This window comes from Haliotis cracherodii, unplaced genomic scaffold (assembly GCF_022045235.1).
Source record: "Haliotis cracherodii isolate W230 unplaced genomic scaffold, xgHalCrac1.p SCAF_16, whole genome shotgun sequence".
Classification (NCBI taxonomy): domain Eukaryota; kingdom Metazoa; phylum Mollusca; class Gastropoda; order Lepetellida; family Haliotidae; genus Haliotis; species Haliotis cracherodii.
In genome coordinates this window covers 20,968,375-20,995,204 of record NW_027266271.1, presented here as the reverse complement: position 1 = coordinate 20,995,204, position 26,830 = coordinate 20,968,375, and the positions used below count along the sequence as shown (strand labels likewise).

At 37.1% G+C, this 26,830-nt stretch overlaps 1 protein-coding gene across 2 annotated transcripts in view; it reads right to left on the bottom strand.

Annotated features, from left to right (window-relative positions):
* LOC139463464 (transcription factor Sp9-like) overlaps window positions 1-26,393 on the bottom strand; it is a 31,502-nt gene extending 5,109 nt beyond the window's left edge. The window contains exon 1 of one of the 2 annotated variants that reach the window (XM_071244733.1): window positions 26,234-26,393. In XM_071244733.1, coding sequence (XP_071100834.1) covers window positions 26,234-26,374 — 141 coding nt within the window. In that variant the 5' untranslated portion in view covers window positions 26,375-26,393. Of the gene's footprint in view, window positions 1-4,885; window positions 4,972-26,233 lie in introns of those variants that run through there. The other variant, XM_071244734.1, reaches the window with a different exon arrangement.
* Between the last annotated feature and the right edge of the window lie 437 nt (window positions 26,394-26,830).

Sequence of the window (26,830 nt, the reverse complement as noted above, 5' to 3'; positions counted from 1 at the left end):
GCTGAAACATTAATTCAAATACGTGCAAATAGTGATACGTAGTCTTAAATAAAATTAAAATATTTATGAATTCATTTCAAATATCAAAATAACATACATTTCATTTTTTATATTTTTCCTTTATAAGTTGGAAGACTATAAGAGTGAACGAATTCAAGCTTATGTTATTTGTTAAGAAATTTGATTATATCTTGACGTGTAAGGTATTCTAGTCACATAAAGTTAATCTATTTGTTCGTTCTCCGTAGAATGGTGTACACCTTTTAATCGAAACCAGCTTTACGTGTAAATGTCATAATAATGGGTAACCTAGAATGTTGTTTTGTTGAACGAGAAAATATTTCCTATATTCTGTATTCTGGCAACTGCGATCAGGATAGAATGTAAAATAAAAGTTTATTCAGAACGAACTGCCACATGTCCTGGAGTATATTAAGCGTAAAACGTAACAATTATTAGAACTCCCCTCTCTGGTACGTTGTCTGCCATTAAATATAAAAAATGTGAATTAAAAAAAGCGACAAAACCCTTTCCATATTCATAGGAAACCTCAGCCCAAAACAGAGTCGACTGTACAATTCCGACTATATTATGAGCATGTGTTTATGAATCACTATGAAGTAGTGAAGATACCAGGTGTTCGCAAAAAGGTGAGCGTATCCTGCCCCATCGTTGGCACCCGTCACAAACACATGCAAAGGTAAGTCAGTTGTTAACCTGAGAAAACACAGGAACATATGGTACAAGTTAACATAGGAAATTGCATCTGAACTCATTTGTCACTGATGCGTTAAAGTTATGTTTAAATGAAAAGGTTCACTGTAGGCAAATTAAGATGAAATATATGCCAAATCCGTTGCATTGTTAGCATTCATCACACGCTCAGTAGTATTTATCTATGCTGAGTCAACTACAAAAATATGTCTGGACCGAGTCATTAAATCTGCCTTCTACTGAGTTCCATAACAAACATATTTTCATGACACTCTTTCCTTTACATGTCCTCTTATACATGATGCCATGCACGTATTACTCATATAACAGATATACACGTGAATGCATAATTGTTTGAATTGTAACACATTACATTTGGGTGGTACAAACGTAGGTGAAAATGCACAATTAATATACATGCAAATGAGGATTAACACCTTAAAACATTAACACATTCACTCCATGAAGATTACGTATTATAACGAAGAGTACCATCATACTTACTCAATCGATATCTAAGCATGTACGTTGTTCAACAACAAATTCCACATTAAGCTGCGCTACCAGACATTAACGACAACCAACGTGACGATGCATTTTTTGCACCACTGGGTATGACCGCCTATTGCCCGCACCACCGGCACACCTAACACGTTATCTGTCTTTCTCCGACAACAACATGCGGATTACAATGTCCAAACAACTACCTCTACTGTTTCTAATGGGCCTTCGGTAAAACACCAGCCCTGTTATCATAGCCGAAGGATTAGAGCCTTGTTTTGCCTTGATAGATGTTGTACACTTAATTAGAGACCAGTCGCTGTCACAATACTCACTTTAAACAAAGAGAGGAGACAGAAACTGGTTTATTCATTCTCATTAGTTTCCAGGGTAATGGTGCTCCCTGAAAGATTGTGTGATTTATTGGCCAATGATGTAATGCTTTGTCCAGATTAAGTATAGCATTTCATATTATTTTGGTTTATCATGTCAATATACCTTCTTTCTTCAATGCTTTAACCTTGATAAATCATTTTTCTTGTAAAATGATATCTATTTCAGTTTTATATTTGAGTTTTTTATTATTTTCTTCTCATCAATCAAAATTTGAATATCAAATTAATCGAATGATTTTGTACATATTGTAGCTCAAAGTGTTGCTATCCATAATTTGCAGTTGATATGTTTGTGACGATGAATGCTATGTTTACAGTCAGGTTTGATACATGACTTGATGGTGTCGTTCCAAACTTTTAATTTATATAACGAGTTATTAAACTTTCTGTAACTGTCAGCAAACAATCTCATCTCGACAATGGCATTGTTTCACTTTCATCTTTTTCCTCTTGAAATACAAGCACAATTTCCCTTTTTTTTGTAAATGTTAATATAAAACTATCACTTGCGTAACGTCTCCTACATATTTACACGATACAAAAGAAATCAGTTTAAGTTACAATACCGAAACAAAAGCCACCATTTTACCGCTGAGATAGAACATATTTTGAAATATTGCACTACTTATTCTTTAAGATATTCCATACATATTAGTTATTTCTGAGATAAACAACACTCCAACAATTTACAAACGCATTCGATTTCTGAAAAAAACCCATCCAAATTGTTTTAAATCTGTGCATGTAAGATTTAAAAATCTACTCTCTCTCTCTGTTATGGTAGGAATATCAAATTATCCAAATGATTACTCACTGGTGGTCCCAGTCATAAAAGCTTGGGTATGCGACAGAGGGTTTCATAATAGAATGTAGCCGTGCTTTTACTACCCCTTTTCTATGCATGAGACTCCCTTTGCAGAAATAAAACACTCGTTTCTGTAGTACAACTCTCTTTTCCATAATACACTATTTATAATCTTATCTTTAGTTACATTCAGCATCTTTCATAAATACGTTATGGGTTTTTACAATACCCAACTGCATACAAAAGGCTCAGCCAAGCCAACCCATTAAGCATCGTATCTTTTCTCGTGAAGCGATATGTAATGTTTACTTTTAAAATGACATGTTTTTCAAGTCATGTCGACCATGAAGTATTCCATAGTTTGAAGTGTAATGTCTTAAAATCGGCAGATATAATAGTTCCCCAGAAATGCACTTGTTGATCAAACTTCTAATAAACTGACCAAACCAACGGTTAGCCTCTGCTGCTATAGCCGTCCTTTGAAGTATTGTATGATCTCCTGGATTATCTTGCACACAATGTATATATTTCAGAAAATAATTCAAATATATATATATAAGCTACAAAACCCTTTTCGTATTCATGAAAAATCTCTGCTAAAAGCAGAGTCCATTCCACGATTCCGACTATATCATGAGCATGTGTTTATGAATAACTATCAAATGGTAACGAAACCAGGTGTTAGCTAAAAGGTGAACATATCCTACCTTACCGGTGGCGCCTGTCTCAAACACATACAAACAAAATGAATCAAGTGTACACCAAAAAGATCAAGGGAGCATATGGTACAAGACGAAAGAATGAATTGCTTCGGACATCATTTTGTCATTGATGCGTCAAATTTGGAAATGTCCTCCACATGTCTACCATAAAACCTAATGAAAGCTTTACTGAAGCCTTGAATGTTGTAACCTTGGTCAAACAACTTCTTTCGTAACTCCAAAATATGAAACAGGTGAAATATTTCACCTGTAACGTAAACCATGAGGAGAATTGCAACTGTTACGACAAGAGATCAACTGTTCTATGATCAAATATTGCCTTTTGTGGTTGTTCTGATGATAAAAAACTTCAAAAGCGGAGTAAGAAATCATAATGAATATTTCCTTTTGCTCGGTCATTTACAATAACTTCAACAGGCATGTTCTTACATTTGTTTTTATCAACACAAAATACGGTTCAAGTTGGTATCATACATACCTTTCATTTCAATGTGAGGACGTTTTTATTCCATATATAACGTTTACCAATATATTATCAGATACAAAATACATGATGTGTTATTTCTATTTATTTTGTATATCTAAATATTTATTTATATGATATATATATAGGAGGTGTATAAGAATTGATATCTTGAAACTGTGTATCTTATAAAATATGTTATGAAACGCCTTTCTATATGGGCCTGTGGCCTTTCATACAATAAAGATCAGAATTGAATTAAAAGGTTGAAGATATAATATTTGGAGTTTATTACATTTGTTATGTTTTACTTTATCCTACCAAGTTTAAATGATTTTTTTACTTGAAAACCTTATGGGTAATAAATAACTTAGCAACATCAAACAGGTGAATGTTGAATATCAGACTGGTTGATGTGTCCAATTACGCGTTGCTTGTCATTGAAATGAAGATTTATTAATATATACTAAAGATGGAAATGCTACAACATATGCATACTTGACGCAGACAACATGAAGCATTTAGTCATTTCATTTTTGAAGTATACACGTCTTAACATTTAACTGTTTATTTCATATTTGAAGATCCCACTTGAACATCATACATATACATTCAGTGGAGAGTATGGAAATGGATTTCATCTGAAACCCTTGCTAAATAATTAAATTATGGTGTATATTAAGTCTATTACTTACATCAATAGGCTTGTAACATTTGGTAAAGGATTACAATCTTTTGAGCCAAATGAGCCATTAATTAAACTAATATTTGCATAAAGCCATTAATTAAACACATATTTGCATAAATCTAAAAAAAAACACGTTCATCTTTATAGATGTCAACTTAAATATTATGATAGAAAAGAAGTTGACATCCATAAATTCTCTATCTTATGTGTATTACTTCTACATGTCATTCAAAGACTTGATACGTTTATCTTTGAATAAAAACAGCTTCATCTCCAGTATCCTATACAATGCCTTGTGCTATTAATACGAGTTAATTTACATCAGATGTCAATGATTGTTTCCTAGAACATGGTTGTGAATCATAAAAGAAAATTTGAACATCAGTCCATGTTGTTAAATTAAAAGGCACAGCACAATATTCAACACACACAATATACAATCAGCGAAAAATCAACATTTTACGATGATACTAATCTTGAATAAATATCACATGACGCAACTGGTGATACACTAATAAAAGCCTGTATGGGAACAGTGCAATATAATTTGACAAATGGCGAGAAAGAAAGCTAGCCTTATGAAATAGAGCAACTTACCCCAGTAATGATAGTTGCCGCCATATCTTGAGCGACTGGCTTCCCTAATTCCAACTTTGGCGAGTGATACTAGTTTTTTATTCCCCTCAATTGCGGGCATTAACAGTCACAGACACGCCTTTCCCTCTAACACTATATTTCTCAGTATTTGTGTGGCTAGGGGAGTGGATAGCTATAAATAACCACCAATCAGAGCCACCGGAAAACTAGCTAATTGCACCTCTGTGAGTTGACGATCCAGCGATCGAATTCTAGTCGAGTGTCTCCCCGTCACAACCTATTGTCGTTACTTGAAGCATTCAAGATGAGCCCATTATATGCGGGAAAGGCTACACATTAAAGACAGCTCATACCTGTACCAGCACTCTAACACTAGACAAGTTATGCCACGCGTAAAGAGTACACCCGATTTGAGCTGTTGAAAACCACATGTTCTCCTAAGGATGTCAGAGGAGACATGTCACATGATCTCTGGAGAACACACGAACAGTATCCAAGATAATTTTCTTTTGACTGTTTCAATGGAAATAGTTCTAAAAACTTTCAAGAGATTAGCTCATTACTTTTTCATTGTCATGAGATGCATAGTGTTATTTATTCAAATTCAAGAACTGGAAACTGCTTTGAATTCGGGGGGATGAGGTTACACAAAATGATTTTTCAGACATGATACTGCTCATAAATTTATTTTTTCTAAACAGTTTGTCGATGGATGCCCCGTTTGAGCGTATGAAGAAATATAAGCCTATTTCGTGTGAGATTACACTTAACCGCATATCGTATACATATTATCTGAAGAAAAAAATTTAGAACAATTTATTTCTTAAAACTAATTCATAATTCAATAATGATCTCCTTATAAAGCACACTCCCGTAATTTGCTACACGTTTTAAGGTCAACTGCCAGTCTTCGTACGTGACGAACAGTATTATTCAAAACGGAATTGCATATTTGAATTTTTAAAAGAAGAAGACGAGTTTGATGTTCAAAGCTTTACCATTTGGTGTTGAATGGGTAGTTTGTTTGTAAGATAGCTTCTGTTTGCATAAGGAATATGCGCAACTACAAAGAAGGGCCGGTGCTTAGATGCTTTAGTGTCACGCCTGTTAAGTAAAGCATGCTGACGAAGTGTATTCAGGGTATATTTCTGTGCAACTTTTATATTCCATATATTCACAATGCAGTTTTTCTCACACAGGCCTTTCTTATGCATTTAATCACTATTTTCAGTGAATGACAAAACAGATAGGGTGATATAGTCTTGTAAATAATTTTTACATAACAGGCTTTTAAAAATATAAGTTCATTTATATAAATATAGAGTTACAATTGCTAAATAATGTTCGTATATTATTTACCAGTATACGACCATCCTTTGTATCAAATTATGTTTCAGGCCATGCATAATAACACTGGACAAAGGAATGTAACCTAACTTTTATAAATTATTTTTAAATCCGATGAAACAGTTTTAAATGTTTCCGTAAACACTCACTGATCGTCAACCAACCTTGCCACCAAATACCTCAACATATCCCATACGTGTACATGGATGTCCTCAAGCAATGTTCCTACCAAATAACATGAGTCACAGTTAAGATATTCTAGAATTTCACATAGGTCAATTTAAGATAATGCGCCCCATATTTCACGGAGGTTTTGTGAGGAGTAACGCCTCCTTAATATAGGGGTATGTGAAGCGAACACAGTTAATCCACATATTCCTCCAAGGTAGTGACGAAGCTTGTTCATGCAGAATAAAGAGAAGCACTGATGTCACCATACTCTGATGTTTCGAGAAAGGAATAGGGACAGTGGTAGTTGCTTTACATATATACCTGTATGGTATGAAATTCAGGATGTCATAGTGAAATTGCCCAAGTTTTTATACAATATGATCTTTATGGATCTCTCTGCAAGTCTTTATTCTCATTTTTATTAATGATAATACAATTCTAAAAGTATGTTTTATAAGGCCCTTTTCTACCCTCATCATATTTAGATGTAAAATAAATGCAACAGAAATACTTAATATTTAATTTGTTTTGACATTTATGCCCCACATACGTGTGCAAATTGTATTTTACCTATCTAAATTTCATTTATACGAAATATAAATATTTTAAAATTATACAATATACACATTAATTCTAACAAAATTTAGATAATGCGTATATATAAAAAGATAAAACAAATTATACTTAGATCAGAGTGCTTATTGGGTATATCATGAAACATTATAAGCACAAAGGGAAAATTAACCTAGCCTAGAAAAAAAGTAATTATTAAAATAAACAGATGTCGCAAATGATTAAATGAACTGACAACTAGGTGGCAATTTACTTAAAATGTTTCGCCCTGTTAGCAATTGGTATACATACATGTATAATATGATACATGAAGAGCATCGATACTACGCACGCAGATGGTACTGATGTTGAAAGATTACTTGATGTTTTGTACAGTGTATTGTAAGCATATAATCTAAATTCAATTCTCGAATTATCACAATCATACGCTGAATATATGTGTTAATACACGTGTTTACCATAACAGTGATTTGCATTTTACCAACTCAAATGGGTGTGGGCTTCTGGTTGAAAGAACGGTTGTCTATTGTTTCAAGTGAAAAAATGAGGAATTGAAATAAATAAGTGGCGTCTGAATAAAAACACTTTAGTAGATGTGTACTCACTTTGTTTATTCCAATAAACATCGTCCGAAAAAATCATTGCCTCATAAATGACAAACAATAACGTGCTTCTTAAAGAATTAAATAAAAGCGACATACGAGTGTGGCGAACAGGGAAATATACACGTAAAAACGATTGTATGATTCCTACTATATCATGAGCATGTGTTTATGAATCATTTTCAAATAGTGATGATATCAAGTGTTCGCGAAAAAGGGAATTACTAACATACATCATAATATCCATGCTCTCTCTCTCTCTCTCTCTCTCTCTCTCTCTCTCTCTCACACACACACACACACACACACACACACACACACATCTACACAAATATGTTGGAAAATCCTACATTTCCTTTGGTTGACATGAACAAGATCAGACAGAACGCTATCAAAGTGTAGTTTATTATGCTGTCATAAGAACTGCATGCTTACAACACTGGTCATGGTTCATGGCACCGGACTGTTACCAATAATACAGTAAACTACGTTTATAACGAACTTATCTTTTAGTCCTGGCCATTTGTTGTATATATGCTCTATACATTTTTTTATAACTAACTACGGTTATTACGAACTAAAATTAGTGGTCCCTTTGAGTTTGTTATAACCATAGTTTACTGTAGTACAAGTCAGTAATTAGGTCCTGTGTTTTCATGATCACGACACTAATAGTTATGAAGAGTAGTTGGTTGGTTGGTTGGTTGTTTAACGCCGCAGTCAGCAATATTCCAGCTATATGACGGCGGTCTATAAATAATGGAAAAAAATAATCAGGACCAGACAATCCAGTGATTAATATCATGAGCATCGATCCACGCAATTGGGATCGATGACATGCATCAACCAAGTCAGCGAGCCTGACCACCCTATCCCGTTAGTCGCCTTTCACGACAAACATAGTCACCTTTCACGGCAAGCATGGGTTGCTGAAGACCTATTCTATCCTGGAATCTTCATGGATATATGATGAGTAAAGAAAAGCCACAAGATAATTTCCATAAGTATAAAGAAAAGCCACAAGATAATTTCCATAAGCATAAAGAAAAGCCACAAGATAATTTCCATAAGCATAAAGAAAAGCCACAAGATAATTTCCATAAGCATAAAAAAAAGCCACAAGATAATTTCCATAAGCATAAAGAAAAGCCACATGAAAATTTCAATAAGCATACGGGCCCTCAGCTAATTTTGGCCAGTGCTTCCGTCCTTTCAATGTAAATATAATGTTTTTAAAAGCAAACCTCGTCCAAAAATAGTCCACTGAACGAGTCCGACTACAACATAATCATGTGTTTATGAATATACAATGGTGATGAGACATGAGTTCGTGAAAAGGTGGGTATCCTGTCCCACCGGCGGTACCCGTCACACAGATAATATGGTTTAAACATATTTTTATTCATTGAAATGAGTTGGGATTGGTGAACAAGCTTTACAGCTTATGTTAACACCGCTCCCATACAACATATATTACATATTGAAATGAAGGATAATATCTGTCAAATATTATATTTCTTTCTGTTACCATACAATACGATCAGTAGAGCAAAAAGACTGATATTGATGTAAAACATAGCAATACATATACAAAATTCACGGTGCTGAGATTATAAACTTTCCCGTGTTGAATGAAGAAGCATATAGTTTTGATTTTTAATAGTTTATTTTGTTTATCAAGCCATATTTTCATAAATGAGCTACATTGACAGAGAGATATAGAAGGCAGAACGTATCAAAGGCATTATTATTTAAATTCGAATATGACTAGGGCTTTCCGAAATTTGCCTGTCAAGCATTCCCGTACCCTTTATAACAAGCTATAGAACCCAATAACTTCGAGGCATCCCCGGATAACTCAAGGCCAATAAAGTGGAATGCATCGCACAACACAGTGTAAGGCCAGTTACGCTTCTTTTTCACCATAATTGATCACAAACATCTGCAGGAGAGGTGATTTTAGTTTTCTTCTTTCTGTCCGCCTTCTTCTCCCTATTGTGCACTCGCCATAGAAAACGGAAGTGGGAATCAAGTCAACGAAGCGGCATAATCGGCTCGACGTCTTAACTACGCTAATCTCTTGTCCAACAGGCAGTGTCTTTTGACGATCGGCGTGACGTCCATGGTTTGAGAATAGGTATCTACAACTTACTTGAACCTTAACATATCTATGAGTTAAATTAACTTTGAGGATGAGTCTATAATGAGGCCGTGGAAGGTCAACATAATGAAATTAATGAGTAGGGTCAGGCAAGGGGATGTTTTCGCACGCTGTCTTCTTGCGGTAACACTAGCATGACGCAAGGATAATTGTCTGAAATTGAAAAGTAAATCCGATTTGAGCGTGCATTACGTGTGGCACCTGTTTGCCTGACACTTAGGTCCTCCTTGTTAGAGGATTGAAAATCATGAGACACGGCAGAGCATTATTATGTTTCGATAAAACGATCCCGTGTTCTGTCCTCTGTGATAAAAGACACGACATCATGCCCGTTACATCATTGATGGAGATAAGATGATGATAATAAATAAACGTTGTAGATTAACATGTTCTGATGCCCTGAAAGTTTTTAAAACCATTTGTAATAAAGGGTCATTAATTTTCAGATTCATTTCCGCCTTAAAAGTAATTGGCATTAACGGAACCTGAACCCATTTTTTGTTTAGGTGAACAGGGGAACGAAATTTCATATTCTTACAATATGTTATCTTACAATGACCTTATCTACTCGCTGAATCTTTTTTGTATCATGTACATATATAACTAAAGCGTATTACGAAAGAACTTGCATGAGTCGGTCAGCCGAAATTGCTTAGGCAGAAGGCGACCTCTTAAAAACTTAATGCAACAACAACGAAAGAACTTGCACACAAATATTTAGAATTAAAAGAGTTAATTGTGCTGTGTATGTGTGGTACATACTTTCGCCATACACATGAATGCATACACGAATTAAATCCAATAATTAATTTGTATTCAACGAAACTGTACTGTATATTTTTTAAGCGAAACAAATTATGTGCGTCTAACATCGTAACCATATGTTTGTGTTCTGGTGTCCTAAACAGTGAAAAAAAGCATTTGAAAGAAAGTTCATTTACTTTATATTCGTAGATTTGTCTGTTATACGGTACAATCTCATAAATAAATTATCGCTACTAATTATTCGATAAAACGGCCAAGTGTTCTCTGCGCTTTGATGAATGATTGTTGTTGCATTAGGTGTTTAAGAGGTCGCCTTCTGCCTAAGCAGCTTCGGCTGACCTGTCCCTCTTTGGGACTCCAGTGTGTGAGTAGGATTTTTATCCTGGGCTGCTCTGTTTATAAACGTTCGAGCAGCTGTCCATCTCTCAGAAATAGAGTTAGTTTGGCCTTAGCTATTGCTATTGATGAATGAGATGACAATGTGCCTTTTATATCATTGGCGGAGAAAGATTCATAATTATATATCATCGTACACAGATATACACTGATGACCTAAATGTTGATGAAAGCATTTGCAAGAAAGCATGATTTACTTTTGTCCGTTATGCACCGCGCATTCATAAAAATCACCGATGGAGATCAAATGATTATTACAGTAAACATGGTGATAGAACCATTTGTAAGAAAGCTTGACTTATCTTTATATTCCTAGCCATTGGTGCAAAACACTTCCATTAACAAACACTAATAGAACATAACGTCAATAATCATATGCGTTCAACGAAACTATACTATATATTATGGAAGGAAAGCAAATGATATTTATATAAAAAAAAATATAATATGCTTATAACGCAATTTGTAAAAACATGTTTTAACTTTAGTTAGCATGTAGTACAACACACATACATAAACCATTTTAACTCCAATAACTACCTGTGGCCACTAATTACACGTTTCTATATTGATTAAAGCAAATTATTTTTATTTCCAAAGGACTGCTTTCAGCATATTTCTGTATGATAATAGAAATGTTTTTTGTAGCTTTATGTATGAATCATTGTACATATACATGTATGTTCTTGAAGGATTTGTTTGTTTGCTTATTTGTTGTTAAACGCCGAACAATATCCCAGCCATATGACGGCGGTTGTTATTGAAGGAAATGATATGTAACCAACGTCCTGGCTATATAAATATGGACAGATGTCTTGCATGTCAATGAAACCATTTGTAAGAAAGATGAATTCTTTGTAATCCAAAGGTTTGCCAGGTACGCACAACATCGCATTTTACGCACTCATAAAACAAATAAATTCTGATAATCATGTGTATGCAACGGCACCAAACTTCCGACGGGAAGTACGTCATATCTGTCAAACGTCGTATAGTTATATATGAACATTGCCCTACATCTTGATTTGTTTCAGACTTTAGTTTGGACTTCTTTTCTGTCAGCAACCCATGCTTGCCGTAAAAGGCGACTATGCTTGTCGTAATAGGCGACTAACATGATCGGGTGGTCAGGCTCGCTGACTTGGTGGATGCATGTCATCGATTCCAATTGCGTGGATCGATGCTCATGATGTACATCACTGGATTGTCTGGTCCAGACTCGATTATTTACAGACCGCCGTCATATAGCTGGTATATTGCTGAGTGCGGCGTAAAACAACACACACACAAAAAAAAACCTGTTCTACAAGACACTAATCAATGCTTTGAAATATGTCTGTACAGATCCGTTTTCGTCACACACGAACGTATATACATGTATAAGCGAAAATTTAGCCAATAGGTGAATGTGTTTTGTAAGATCATACAATGTCGGAATATGAAATATCATTCTCATGTTCACTAAGGGAGAAATATTGACAAGGCAGATTTTCATAATGGACTTTATTTGTACAGCCGACACCAAGTGTGAAAATTAGCACGAGCACTGACCAACGTATGGTTCGGGATAATCCAAAATTTTGAAAGAGCTTTTTCAATTTACAACTAGGACCACTCGTCTCTTCAAGTGCATTTCAAGACACACTGAAAAGATTGATGATTTCCTTCAACGGAACATCTAGGAGAACGATTCAAATATTCCACTGCCGCGTGAAAGCATATCATTACTGGCAATAGACAAGCTTGTAAATACTCCAATCTGGCCATCAGCAAACAGAAATGAACCTAAATCGCTCAAATTCAGAATTAATTTACCCTATTTTGAATATTTTATTTCCTTTAAGCTTTACCCTGGGTCAAAAAATGACTGCTCGCTGGTGCGAATTCTAAAGCAGTTTATTCCAAAGTAGCGTATAGGGATAGTCAAGCGTTCGTTCCCTTGTCAGATTCCCCTCAGCATCTGACCTTGGCGGATAAATTGCCGAAATTACGGATGCATTGGTCAGACGATTCGATCAGTGGGGAATTGTATGACAACAGACAGTTTTCGTTTCAATAATATGCGCGAGAACGGAAACAACGCGACCAAATCATCCTGTTATAAAATGGCGGATTAGACTAGGGAGCAGTTATTGTATTGTGAGAGTGTGTGTAAGGATTACGCATTGTCCGGCTCTGAAAGGATTGGCGACTTTGTACAGCTCGGGAGCATTCATTGAGTGTCCTTAGGGCAGATGAGAATGTCTGGAGAGGCAAGCGGAAGAAACGAGGAGGAGGATAAATGAAAACCAACACTCAATGATCGATCCCTACTCTTTAGCATCAGGAGGTCGCAATTTCGCGACTAAACAACATCTGAAATTATAGCTCCGCCGCGGAATAGTCCCTGGGGATCAAATTAAAATACTTGTCTTCTAAAATTTAAATTGTCGTGGCTTCCCCGCGCCTGCTAATCAGCGAGAATGAAAGTATAATTATAATTGCTCTTGATTTTCTTCACTTTTATAATCAGGTGACATCAAGGCAATTTTCTGTAATTTTCTGCAATTTTGTCCACTTAATGATCCTATTTACGGAAGAAGTCGATGCTAGAGCGGGTCCTGATGAACATAACGAGAGCGGAGCACGGTTTTCCAATGCAAATACGTTAGAAACGCGCACGTAATTACTCTGTTACAAGATACCCAGAGCTGGATGAGATGACGGGGAAGAAGGGAGCGTCAGATAGCAGGCGTAAAATGTCGATAGCCACCTTGTATGAACGCTGGGAAAGTTTTTGTATTTATAAATGTTGCAGTAAACTTTGGTAATTGTTCGCTAACTGAATTAATTCTAAGTTTTCTAAACTACTGTCAATATTTGTCAGCCATATCCACAATGTTATAAAACTTTCAGTGATCAGAATTGCCAGGCAAGACAACACTGCTTCAGCTCACCTTGCTAAAGGTCATGTCAGCTTGTGTCACAGCGAGCCGTTCGTCGTCAGACGTACTGTTTGGCGTTAAATCTAATACCTTTTTTTTAATGACCTACAATTAGGGTTGAACTTTGTTGATGTAAAAGGGCTTGTATCTCAAGTTTCCGATCCATAGTCTAATATGGCCGACACATCAACCATTGGTCTTTTAATGTTTTCACAGGGGTTTATTGTTATGCGTTTTAATCCTTATTTTGGTATAAATGTATTTAGTAAGAGCAAGGTGTGGTATAGGTCCTTCGGGTTAATTTTAAAGTCAATGTAGATTATATTTTCAAAACCAATTAAAACATCTACATCAAATTCAAATTGTTATTTTGGTCTCTTTTAAATACAGCTGGACAATTTTAAGTACCACTTGAAATGGGCTTCATTCATTGTGAACCTGGTGGGAATCGAACTCGGTGTTCGACGTGTCAATCGAGCGCTTTTACCACGAGGCTAAATAAAAATACTTGAAGACATAAAAGGATTGTCAAGAAACTATTTCATTGGTACAGTTGAAACAGACACTATAATACATAACACGTGTTTGTAAATGGTGGTTTTAGACGGAAAATATAATAAGCGGTGCGTAATTTCTTTCCATGTGTATAATAGCGAAAGATAGGAAATACTATATACGCTAGCACATGTTATATATTTCTATTTATTACCACAGCTTTGAATGACTTATTCACTAGTATATATTTTATCAACCAGGATAGTAAACTCAGACAATCCTATCAGATCTAGTTGTCAGAATGGTAGTTTGATTAAGAGGTTCATCCTTTCAATAAGATCTTAAAATTTTAACACCATAGAAAATCTTACAATTCTCTTCTAAATAATGGCAACATCCCCTTATCGGGTGAAAAGGTGAAACAGTTTCTGATTTATGTGTTGTTCTACCCAAGCATAATTTCTACCAAAGTAGCTGCACCCTTCTATCTGACGCCGTATCTTCGAAACCCCGTTTTATCCGGGTTATTTACTCCCGACATTAAACCCGGGACGGAACATTCAACAAAACTATCACCGCACGGATCTCCATCCATCCTCATCATTAACACGAGTAGATCACATTTCCCATAAAACTGCCTCTAACTCCTATCGAATGACGGTCGCTGATCCTAATCAGTTTGACAACATTGTGAGAGTTAGTATCACCTGCTTCGAGCTTGTTGTGAAGAAAATACTCTCTGTTGAAAATCTTAGATAGTGAAATTCAGGATTAATATAAAGACCGTTTCCCGGATTATGGCATTGTGAATTCAGGAAATAACCCACGTGGATGAAATTTTGATTGATTCTGATTGTACTTTCTGAAAGGAGATTCAATCCCACATATGGCATTTCCGTTTCGAGCTATGGGAGCCAGAGATATCTGAAGACGAGTAATCAATTTGGACATCTCAATGTCACACAGGATGTGTTCAACAGCAAACGGAAATGTGTATAGGGGCACTTTTGTTCATTCTGTCGGTGTGAAATGAATACAAATGTTTTGTTAAAACCTGTGCTGTGAAAAATGCAGACGATGTGAACGTGTATTTCGATTTATATATAACTACTGTGTATCTAATACCAAAGGTATTCTGCTCTCAAACACTCCTTGCCTGTTCTTCATTTTGTATGTCAAATGTATATTAAATAAACTTTTGTATATAACTTTCGTCGTTTCATAAGTAAAACAAGGCAAATACGCTTCTCTATTGTTTACACAGTTTAAACAAGCATACGGATAGGTTGTTTCTCAAAGAAATACAAAACAAACCCCCACAAACTGTATAAAAAAACGTTCAGATTTCGTGACAATACGCTGACATCATGAAATGACATGACGTCATAGGCTACACATACCAGAAAGTAATATTTTCAACCAGGAATAAAGATTTGACTTTGTTTTTATGAACCTTGGCCTCAAGCCTTTATTTTCAGAATTTATTATTTTGATTAACGTATATATAATACAGAATTTTTTTGTCTCCATACTTTTGATCACGGAAGCGATTTTCCTGCCTAGTGATATCGTTTGATCTCATAGGGGCGATATCCAGTGTTGGATGAGAAATAAATGTGATCATTCATATAAAACTACATCAAAGGTTTTGTATGGCATAAGACACATAATTTCGTGTGCTCTGTGGTAGAAATAACGGTTCGCATTATACAATATGATGATTAGCTTTTATTTGAACATGTCATATTTGGAACATTTTTAAGAAAGTGAAGTAATCGCGTAGTATTTGTTAAGAATGATCTTATATTATTCATATCAATGTCTTAATAATGAATTACGTTTTAGTTCGTGAGTATCGTTTTACGCCGCTTTTAGCAATATTTCCGCAACGGGGAACATTAGAAATGGATTTCGGCGTGACGAGCTTTGATCACTAAGCTACAACGTTCCCGTTACACAATATATGAGGTTTAATGGGGTTTAACGTCGCGTTCAAGATTTTTGCACTCATGTAGCATGTCCGTGTCCGTGTGCGCGGGCGCGCGTGCGTGCGTTCGTGTGTGTGCGTGTGTGGCTGCGTATACTAATCAGGACTAATGACGATATCATAGTGCTAGCCCACTGAGATACCATGCCGCAGTTTAACATGAATACCCCATTCACACACGGTATATCGACTCCGAGCTGACCAGTCCTTGTTTTAGTCCCCCAATTCGACATTTGATCAAAGCTTTACTGAGGCCTTGATTGCTGTAACCCTGTTCAAACAACTTTAGATTCGTAGAAAGAGCATATTCGATTGTACCTCAAACGTTGTCAAATGTAGACACCAAAGGCTTGAGCTGCTAGAATATTGTTCGAGTATTGGAAAGTTGAAGACATCGCTCCATCCTTACTCCAACGTGAATTAATGTATGTCATCAGACCCGTGAAGATCCAAGGTAGAATAGGTCTTAAGAAACCCATACGTGCCGTAAAAAGCAACTATTTTTGTCGGAAGAGGCGACTAACGTGATCGGGTGGGCAGGCTCGCTGACTTGGTTGATGCGTGTCATCGTATCCCAATTGCGTGGATCGATGCTCATGATGTCAATCACTGGATTTACGAAATATACCGAATTGAATTGATTATCTGGTCGAGACGCGACTATTTGCAGACCGCCGTCATATAGCTGGAATATTGCTGAGTGTGGCTTTAAATAACAAACACACAAACAATATCATATAACCATTGAGTGAGAAGTGTCATGCCACTTCACCATATGGAGAACTGACCCCGCGACGTTCGATCCAGGATCACCAGGATATCCGAGATCACTTCCGACCTGTCCAAGAGGAGAAATAGATGAAAATTTTGTCAATGGACCAATGGAAATAGTTGCGGGTGCTACAGGACAGGACAGGCTTACCCTTTTCGCGAACACCTGGTGTCATCATTGACTGATAACAGTGATCCATTCATATACTTGTTATCACTATTTTGCCTTTGACGACCCATGGAACCGGTTTCGACAGGTAATCAATTATTCTCTTGCGTTGACGTTTTGAATATGCTTACAGCAACGCATGACTTGGTTGATGCATGTCATCGATCCCAATTGCCTGGATCGATGCTCATGATGTCAATCACTAGATTATCTGGTCCAGACTCGATTATTTACAGACAGACGTCATATAGCTGGAATATTGTGGAATTGTGCGGCGTTAAACACCAAACAAACAAACAAACAGCATCGCATGTACACAAATCAAGGTTTACAAACTCGCTAATCACAAAACAAGGCTTTCACAATCGCTTATACACGCATTAAAAATAACATACTTTCAAAAATGTCCTGCTAAACTCAAGCTGACAACCTCGCAGCTGTCTTACAGCCGGCTTATGCACTCAAGACATAATCGTTTGTACACAAAGCAGGCACTACATGCTCATGAATACACAAATCCAGGCTTACATATTTTCAAAATGTATATGAAACTGGCTTTCACACAACGCTACTGCAAACTTGATTCTGGTTGATTAATCAGTGGTTTCAAATCACATTAACCACATCTAATTGAAACAACTGATTTGACACCCTCATCACCGCGGATGCTATCGAAATGTACATCATTCTCAATATTTGTGGAGAGGTATTTTGAAAATGCAGAGTTGAGTTACTACTGCATTCCAGGTATTTGTAGTTTTATGTTACTCAGAACACGCGTTAAAATCCCCGGAAAAAGCGTATAATAATTAACAAATATTAGGTTTCACAGAAAGCTTGACATGTGTTGTTTTCAGACTATGCGACATATCTTTTACGTCACAATGAGCGTTGGGACGTCACAATAGTTCGGTATAGAACACTATTTTGCCTTGATTTCCTGGTTGTTGTGTGCATACGTCGTGTCGAAAAAGTATAATGATGTAAACAAATATGTTTCAGAATGTACATTGCCATACGTTGTATATTTATCGGTGTTTCATTAATTCAGATAAAAAATGCTGCTCAAAATATTAGTCACCCTGTTAGAAAAAGATCTTCAGCAAACGAAAGCTTGCCGTGACGGGATCGGGTGGTCAGGGTCGCTGACTTGGTTTGATGCGTGTCATGGTATCCCAATTGCGTGGCTTGATGCTCATGATGTCAATCACTGGATTGTCTGTCCAGAACTCGATTACTAGCAGATCGCTGTCATATAGCTGGTATATTGCTGAGTGCGGCGTTAAACAACAAACAAAATATTAGTGTCAAGACCCTCACGCCTAACGCAACATCTTCAAAAATACAAAAGAGTTTGCGTTTGATTTTTTGTAGTAGGTAACCTAGCTCTACTTTGTAACACAGTATTTCTATCCGCATTTGAGCAAATACAAGTACCCGGATACTTGCGATATGTAATAATAATAATAATAAGAAGAAGACCTGCGATATATGATAATAAGAAGAAGAAGGTCAGAGAAGGTTGAGAAGATCAGAAACCCTGCGCTTGGATGAAGTCGGCTGGTCTAAAAGGTGAAACAGAAGGCTTTCTGTTTGCTGTTCAGGACCAGTCACTTCCCACTCGAAACCGTCAATGTGTGATTTTGCATCAAAATGTAAATATGAAATGTAGATTATGTAATGAATTTAATGAGACTGTCCAACACATTGTCAGTTGATGCCCAGCTTTGGCACAAACACAGTATCTCAAGCGACAGGATTGTGTAGCTCGATCATTTTATTACCTTTTTCGCCATGCTTGTGGTTTTTGACACAGAGGTCCACCAATGGTCCGACCCGGAATATGTAGAGGGCGTCATGAAATATACACAATTCTTTGGAATAGGCCCATTGACAGCCTCAGACGTATCCAGACCAACAAACCTGATCTTGTCCTCTTTGATAAATCCAATGAAATCATTTATATCATTGAAATGTCTGTCCCTTTTGACACTAATCTGATTGACATGATTGAGGAAAAACATGGCAAATATGCGGACTTCGCTTTCGAAATGTTACGCTTACATCCCAAGTAATCTGACTCCCCATTGTTCTCGATGCCTTAGGTTTGGTACCTCCCAATCTGTTGACTGACATCGGGAGAGTACCCGGGTTTGCTACCAGGAATACAGCCCTTCTGACAATCTGGGTAATGCAAAAGGCTGCAGTGTTGGGGAGTCTTCACATTCTCCGAAAAGTTCTAGGTAGGTTTGACCAGGCAGCGCTTCCTGGGAGAAGTCCCATTCGCTGTCTGGGCTGCGTGTAGAGGGAGCCAGGGACCTGAGCTGATGATGAGCCTATCCAGTCTGTCTCAAATCGTGGCTGATACACTCGCATAGACACAATTTAATGCTTATATACTCGCAATTTTATAAATCCATGCTGATATACCCGTATATACACAAGTTTGTGTTTATGGAATCGCTTTTCAGAAATCCAAGCTGAAATACCCGTAGATTTTCTATGCAAACAAATTCATGTGCATGTACTGGCTTTTGCACATATCAAGGCTAACACCTACACAAATTCATATTTAAGAACACGCTTTTCACAAATTCGATCTAAATTAAATGCACGCGCGAATACACAAATTCAAGGTCATGCACTCGCAATTTGGCAAATCCAGGCTGATACACTCACTAATACACACATTCATGATTATAGAACAGCATTTCACAAATCAATGCAAAAATAACCGTGCATGTTTTCAAACAAATTCATGCGTATGTACATGTACTCGCTTTTTTTCACAAACCCAGGCTAATATACCCGCATATACACAGATGTATGCTGATGTACTCGGTATTACGCTAGATCATGTTTTCATTCTCACAAAAACAAGATCCAGGCCCATATTCTCGTTTACACATTTCATACGTATATTTTTTTCAATATTTATACTAACGTGTACAAATACATACTGATACGTGTAGTCATGTTCATGTCCATGCGTTTGCTGTGCAGAGTTGCGTCCCTTTGGCATGCCAGGAATTTCGCCCCGATTATGTTTCTAGGTTTATCAGCACCTTACCAGTGCTCGTGGGTTTCACCGAAGTGGTTAACGTCTGAGACCTGCATCACTTGGGGATTTCCTCCCGAATTAAGCTGACGCCGTGATATAACTGGAATACTGTTCAAAGAGGCGTTAAACCCATCTCACCCACTTACTCATGTATAATCAAATTGTCATGCTTACAGTACTCTTGATCGTCTTCTCGAAGCAAAGGTGGCCCAATCGTCCTAGTCGCGCCAATAGTTTGGGCAGCTAGAATTGTGTCCCTTGGGCGTGCGACAACCCATGAAAATGGGTTCGAATCCCGGTTCCCTCTGATTATGATATAGCTTTATGAACATCATACCCGTGATCGCGTGTTCCACCAACTTAAAAAAAAGTCTAAGATCTGCATCACTTCGGGTTTTTCTCCCACATCTCAGGCGTTTAATAACTGATCTACTATTCAAATATATATGAACGTCAACCAGTCTCGATTATCCCCCTAAATTCCTCTCAAGGCAAAATAGCGATGACAATTATGTGAATGTATCACTGAAAATCAATAATGACATGAGGTGATGGCGAAAGTACCGTTAGCACCCGTTACAGACGCAATTTGAATAAGAAAGGAAGTGCGTGTTTGTTGCCTGGCACCGTACAGCCAAGGCGGCCTGTGAACTAACCAGACTGTCAAGTGATAGACGGGAACATCCTGAGTCACGATGGCGCAATTACTGACGCTCAACATCCACTGTTTGTCTTATGTGCATCAATTTTATATTGGGCGTGTTATGCGTATGACACTTTGATAAACATTTTACTTCTACGGTAGCCTAGTGGTTAAAGTGTTCGCTCGTCACGCCGAAGACCGGGTTCGATTCCCGACATGGGTACAATGTGAGGAGAGCATTTCTGGTGCCGTGATGTTGCTGGAATATTAGTAAAAGCGGCGTAACACCATAATCGCTACTACTACTACCACTTCTGATTTTGTTGAAACTAAAAATTATATTTTTTAATCTGCTGTGTATAAGAGCCGATATTCTGCTTCGAAATATAAAAAAAAACGTTTAAGAAATAGTTTTGCTTTGAAACAAAGGGCGACGCAGCTCTAACCATGGTTGGTTTCTTGGTTTGTTGTTTAACGCCGCACTCCAGCTATATTCCAGCTATATGACGGCGGTCTGTAAATAATCGAGTCTGGAGCAGACAATCCAGTGATTGATATCATGAGCATCGATCCACGCAATTGGGATCGATGACATGTTTCAACCAAGTCAGCGAGCCTGACCACCCGATCCCGTTACTCGTCTCTGACGACAAGCATAGTCGCCTGTTGTGGCAATCATGGGCATTTCTCTTGTAGTTGACTCACCATGATAGATAAATGCTACTGAACTTATGATTAAACTCGGTGACTTCAGCAGAAACATCGACCCAGTTCAAGCAAATATAACACACCAACACCATAGAATAACCCAGTCTTGGTTATCCGCCGAAACAGATTCCATTGGGCGTGAACGGCAAACGTGAACGGAAAATTATTTTAATGGAGAGTTTACGAGAATCCAATGATTAATATCATGAGCATCGATCCACGCAATTGGTTGGTTTGTTGTTTAACGCCGCACTCAGCATATTCCAGCTATATGACGGCGGTCTGTATATAATCGAGTCTGGACCAGACAATCAAGTGATTTACATCATGAACATCGATCCACGCGATTGGGACCACGCAATTGGGGTCGATGACATGCATCAACGAAGTCAGCGAGCCTGACCACCCGATCCCGTTAGTCGCTTTTTACGACAAGCATAGTCACCTTTTACGGCAAGCATTGGTTGCTGACGATCTATTCTACCTCGGAATCTTCACGGGTCTGGTGACTATTGGAAAATACTATCTGACCAAAGAACATAAAACCAACACACTTTGCAAATGAAGAATTACAGGTTAATTGGAAGAGATTATTTGAATAAACCTTTCTTTCTAGAATCGGATTTACCTGTGTTCACCTACAAAACGAAATAAATCGTCCGTTTATAGAAAACAGTATACTCCTACCACCCCAAACGCTGACATGCAGATGTGATGGTCTGAAGTCAAATAAATTTCCCACAAATACCCGTGAAGATTCCGGGGTAGAATAGGTCTTCAGCAACCCATTGGATGGATCGATGCTCATGATATTAATCACTGGATTGTCTGGTCCAGACTCGATTATTTACATACAGACCGCCGTCATATAGCTGAAACATTGCTGATAGCGGCGTTAAACGACAAACCAACCAACTAACAACCAGAACTATGATAAGATTACACAGGGCGATAAAACCAAGCATAATGGAATTACTTTGTCGTAAATCTTGTGATAATGAACATGTCACAGGACAATTTCTAATTTTAAAATTTGTTTTGTTTGTTTCTTATTTAACGCCGCACTCAGCAATATTCCAGCTATATGACGGCGGTCTGTAAATAAATCAAATCTGGACCAGACAATCCAGTGATTGACATCATGAGCATCGATCCACGCAATTGGGATACGATGACATGCATCAACCAAGTCAGCGAGCCTGACCACCCGATTCCTTTAGTCGCCTTTTATGGCAAGCATGGGTTGCTGAAGGCCTATACTACCCCGGATCTTCACGGGTGATTTAAAAAACGAATGTTAATATTCACCAGCGATAAAGTACAATTGTTTGATCCAGACTCGATTACATACAGACCGCCGTCTTCTAGCTGGAATATTTCTGAGTGCGGCGTTAAATCACAAACAAAAGTAATTGAAAGAGGAAATTCGATGATAAATGAGTATGAACGTACTGTGTGTCTCTACTAATTTATTGTTATGTGATTTTGTGAACGTATTCATTAATAATTAGAACTGAGTGCTTAATGGTCGGTATTTGTAGGGAGGTGATATATTATTTAATGTCTATGGCATACTTAAAAAGACCACAATTTACTAATGGAGAAGAAAACAGTCGGGATCATTATAGCTTGATGGGCATTTTATGTCACGACACTGTCTATCCTGTAGCAATTTTGCAAGTATGTAAAACATTTTGTTATCTTTAGAAAGTCGCATCACAAGGCATATGTCAAGGTACCTTATAAAAGGTAGGTAATATCTTGTCATATGTGGATGTATGTATATGGTGTACCGTCCAAATATTATCTGCTAGTATCATGCTCGTGTGTTACACAATGAAAACAATATCTTGAACATTTGATTCATTTTGTAACTGACCCGTGAAGATCCGGGATAAAATAGGTCTTCAGCAACCCATACTTCCCGTAAAAGGCGACTATGCTTGTCGTAAGATGCGACTAACGGGATCGGGTGGTCAGGCTCGCTGACTTGGTTGATGCATGTCATCGATCCAAATAGCGTGGATCGATGTCCATGATGTCGATCACTGGATTTTCTGGTCCAGACTTGATTATTTACAGACCGCCGTCATATAGCTGGAATAATGCCGAGTGTGGCGTTTACAAACAAACAAACAAAACAATAAGTTTCCATTACAACTGTGTGGTACATTGATTAAGAAGGGAAAGCATACGATGATCTAATACAAAACGACAAAAGTTTGTATGTGAAATACATTTGCACAAGAAGCCATCATCATTTTTCAAGGAATACAAATAATACTATGACATATATAACGTCAACACCGGAGAATATTATCTCTGTTATCTACTGAAACAGATTTCACAGAAGGCAAAATACTGATGAAAATTATACATTCATATTGTAACTGTTTAATACTAACAAATCAATCACATGTTTTCAACGTAAACCATTTCTTCTGTGACAAGGCTGAAATAAACTGTATGCTTGCCAATAAATAACGATTATCGCTTAGATAAATACATCCATATTAACAAGCTGTAAGAAAGTAATACGAGATAATGTGTTTATTCTCCTTCCACAAATAACTGTCTCAACAAATCTTGAAATTAATATAGGTTCCGAAAGTAAACTTTTGAATAAAGGTTGCATTTATCTTAGTCGATACAGTGTTAATGCAGGCTTCAAATTTTATCATGAATATAATTATGTGCATTTGAATAGTGTGATTTATTTTATCATGTATTGTAGTTCAACCTGTGCATGAGCGTGAAGAATACTTTTCTAGTACCTTTATGTAGGAAAGTATACACACATAAGAATTGCAACGTTTCAGGTTTCTCAACTGTCTGGTGCATGTTTGAATGTTTAGAATACCAAAAGGATGAATTACACATGTATTCCGAGGCAAAACAAAATGAAAACGAATGCTGATTGAAACAAGGGAAACAAGCTTCAGGATTATTGATGATCGGATATTGTTCAAATATACCCAGTTCCCTTCCACTGATTTCCAACCTGAACTAGAAATAAAAGAGACCTGTGAAACCTCGAATGTTTCATAATAAACCTCGAATGTTTCATAATTAGATGTATGCATGTATGCTTGAGTGATTCAGAGTGACACAACTTCCACACGACAAGAGGGATGTAAACTTTCAATAAGTTACATCAGTCAAAGCTTCAGCAACAAACCCTTCAAAACGTTGTATGATAGGCACTTGGAGGATATTTTCGAATTAAACGCATCACCGACATAATATACGAGACAATTTCAATATGTTCCCATGTCTTTTTAAGGTGAACAGTTATACTTGCCCTTGGGTTTGCAACAGGTGCCAGCGGTGGGGCATGATGCAGTCACCTTTTACGGGAGCACTTAGTTTTGTTTGTTTGTTGTTTTACGCCGCACCCAGCAATATTCCAGCTGTAAGGCGGCGGTGGGAACGCTTGGTATCATCACTTTTTGTTAGTAATTCAAAAACACATGCACATGAAATAGTTGGTACGTACTGTTGACTGCTTTTAGCAGACATTTCTTATAATTATGGAAACGGTTTGTCGCGTTTTATTTATTAAGCGTAATTGCACTCATAAGAAACCCTAAACCATTAATAAATGAAACACACAGTACGCGAGCTATACATGCAGTAGCCTTGTTAATAATTTGTCATCGGGTAAAGAAAGAAATTATTTTCACATTAAAAAAGGCGAAAACTGTACTATTTTTTTTACACGAATACATCAAACGGAAATGGGGCTATTACACCCATAATAAGTAATTGTGCATATGTAACTAACAGCTGCAGGTAGGGTGAAGCGTACGTGATACGTGAAAATATAAACTATCTATGAAGTGTATATAAAAACCTATTTGACGAACTATTGCCATTTAATTATGTACAGCAACCCTCTTAAAGGACACACGAACTATTGTGTGTTAGAGAGAATTTTCTGTGTGACAAAAACTATTAAGCAAATAGGTCTTTGAAAGGCATTTAGAAATGATACTCATAAGGAAGAGAATATATGGATGTCAACTTCTTTATTAAGAGGAACACAACGTTTCGGAGTATATGCTTACTCCTTCATCACACAACGTTTCGGAGTATATGCTTACTCCTTCATCAGGTGAAGGAGTTAACATATACTCCGAAACGTTGTGTTCCTCTTAATAAAGAAGTTGACATCCATATATTCTCTTCCTCATTAAGCAAATAGTCTATTAAGCAATTAAGACTAAGCAAATACTATGTTTTGAGGTGAAGGAGTAAGCATATACTCCGAAACGTTGTGTTCCTCTTAATAAAGAAGTTGACATCCATATATTTTCTTCCAAATGAAGCAAATACTCTATTTAGCATTTAAGACTAAGCAAATACTATGTTTTGAGCACTGGAAACTGTAGATAGCCTAATTAATCCCATGCACATAATTGTTTGACACTTTGGAACCCTTTAAAGCTCTTAACACATTGTTCGTGAATATCTCCAATGAGGTATATTTCACACTGAGGACTTGACATGTACATGTATTTTATCTTCTATTAGAAACAGTTTTATATACATTGATTTCAATATTTTCCCACATACCTCCAATTTCGGTTCGTGTTCCATAAGCTGATAGTGTGTTACATAAGTTGTCCGACTAGCAACGGTCTGAATGACACTGACAACTTTGGATGTCGGGAGAGAGAAGTTGACTTTGTTGGCTCCAGCAGCAAAGCCAAACATGGGCAGCACACGGGTATTAGACTACTGTGACCACGGCTACAATGCGCTTCCCAGACTCTTCACACAGGTAATTACAGCAGGTAGGTCTTAAAGTCCGTGGAAAACAGGTAAATAGTCCAAAGGCTTCAGCACCACAAGTGGAATAAGATATGCCATGGGTTGATTCCCCACCACAAAACATCAATAGAAGAGTCAACTCAATAATTTATGTTTGTGGCAACCTGGTGTTTACTTTACATGATATTTTGCGCTTGTTGCCCAATATGCGAGATGTTAAGGTACAATTAAGGCAGGGTACCTATCATTGGGCTGATTAGTCTTTGATTGTGTCTCCGTCTTCGCTGCCCCGTCGGCTCTCGCTGCGCAGCTCATAAATTATCATCTGTTAGGTGGATTGTGGATTATTAGGAACGGGCCTACTTGGCTGCTCTGGAGAAAAAATAACAATTGTCATGG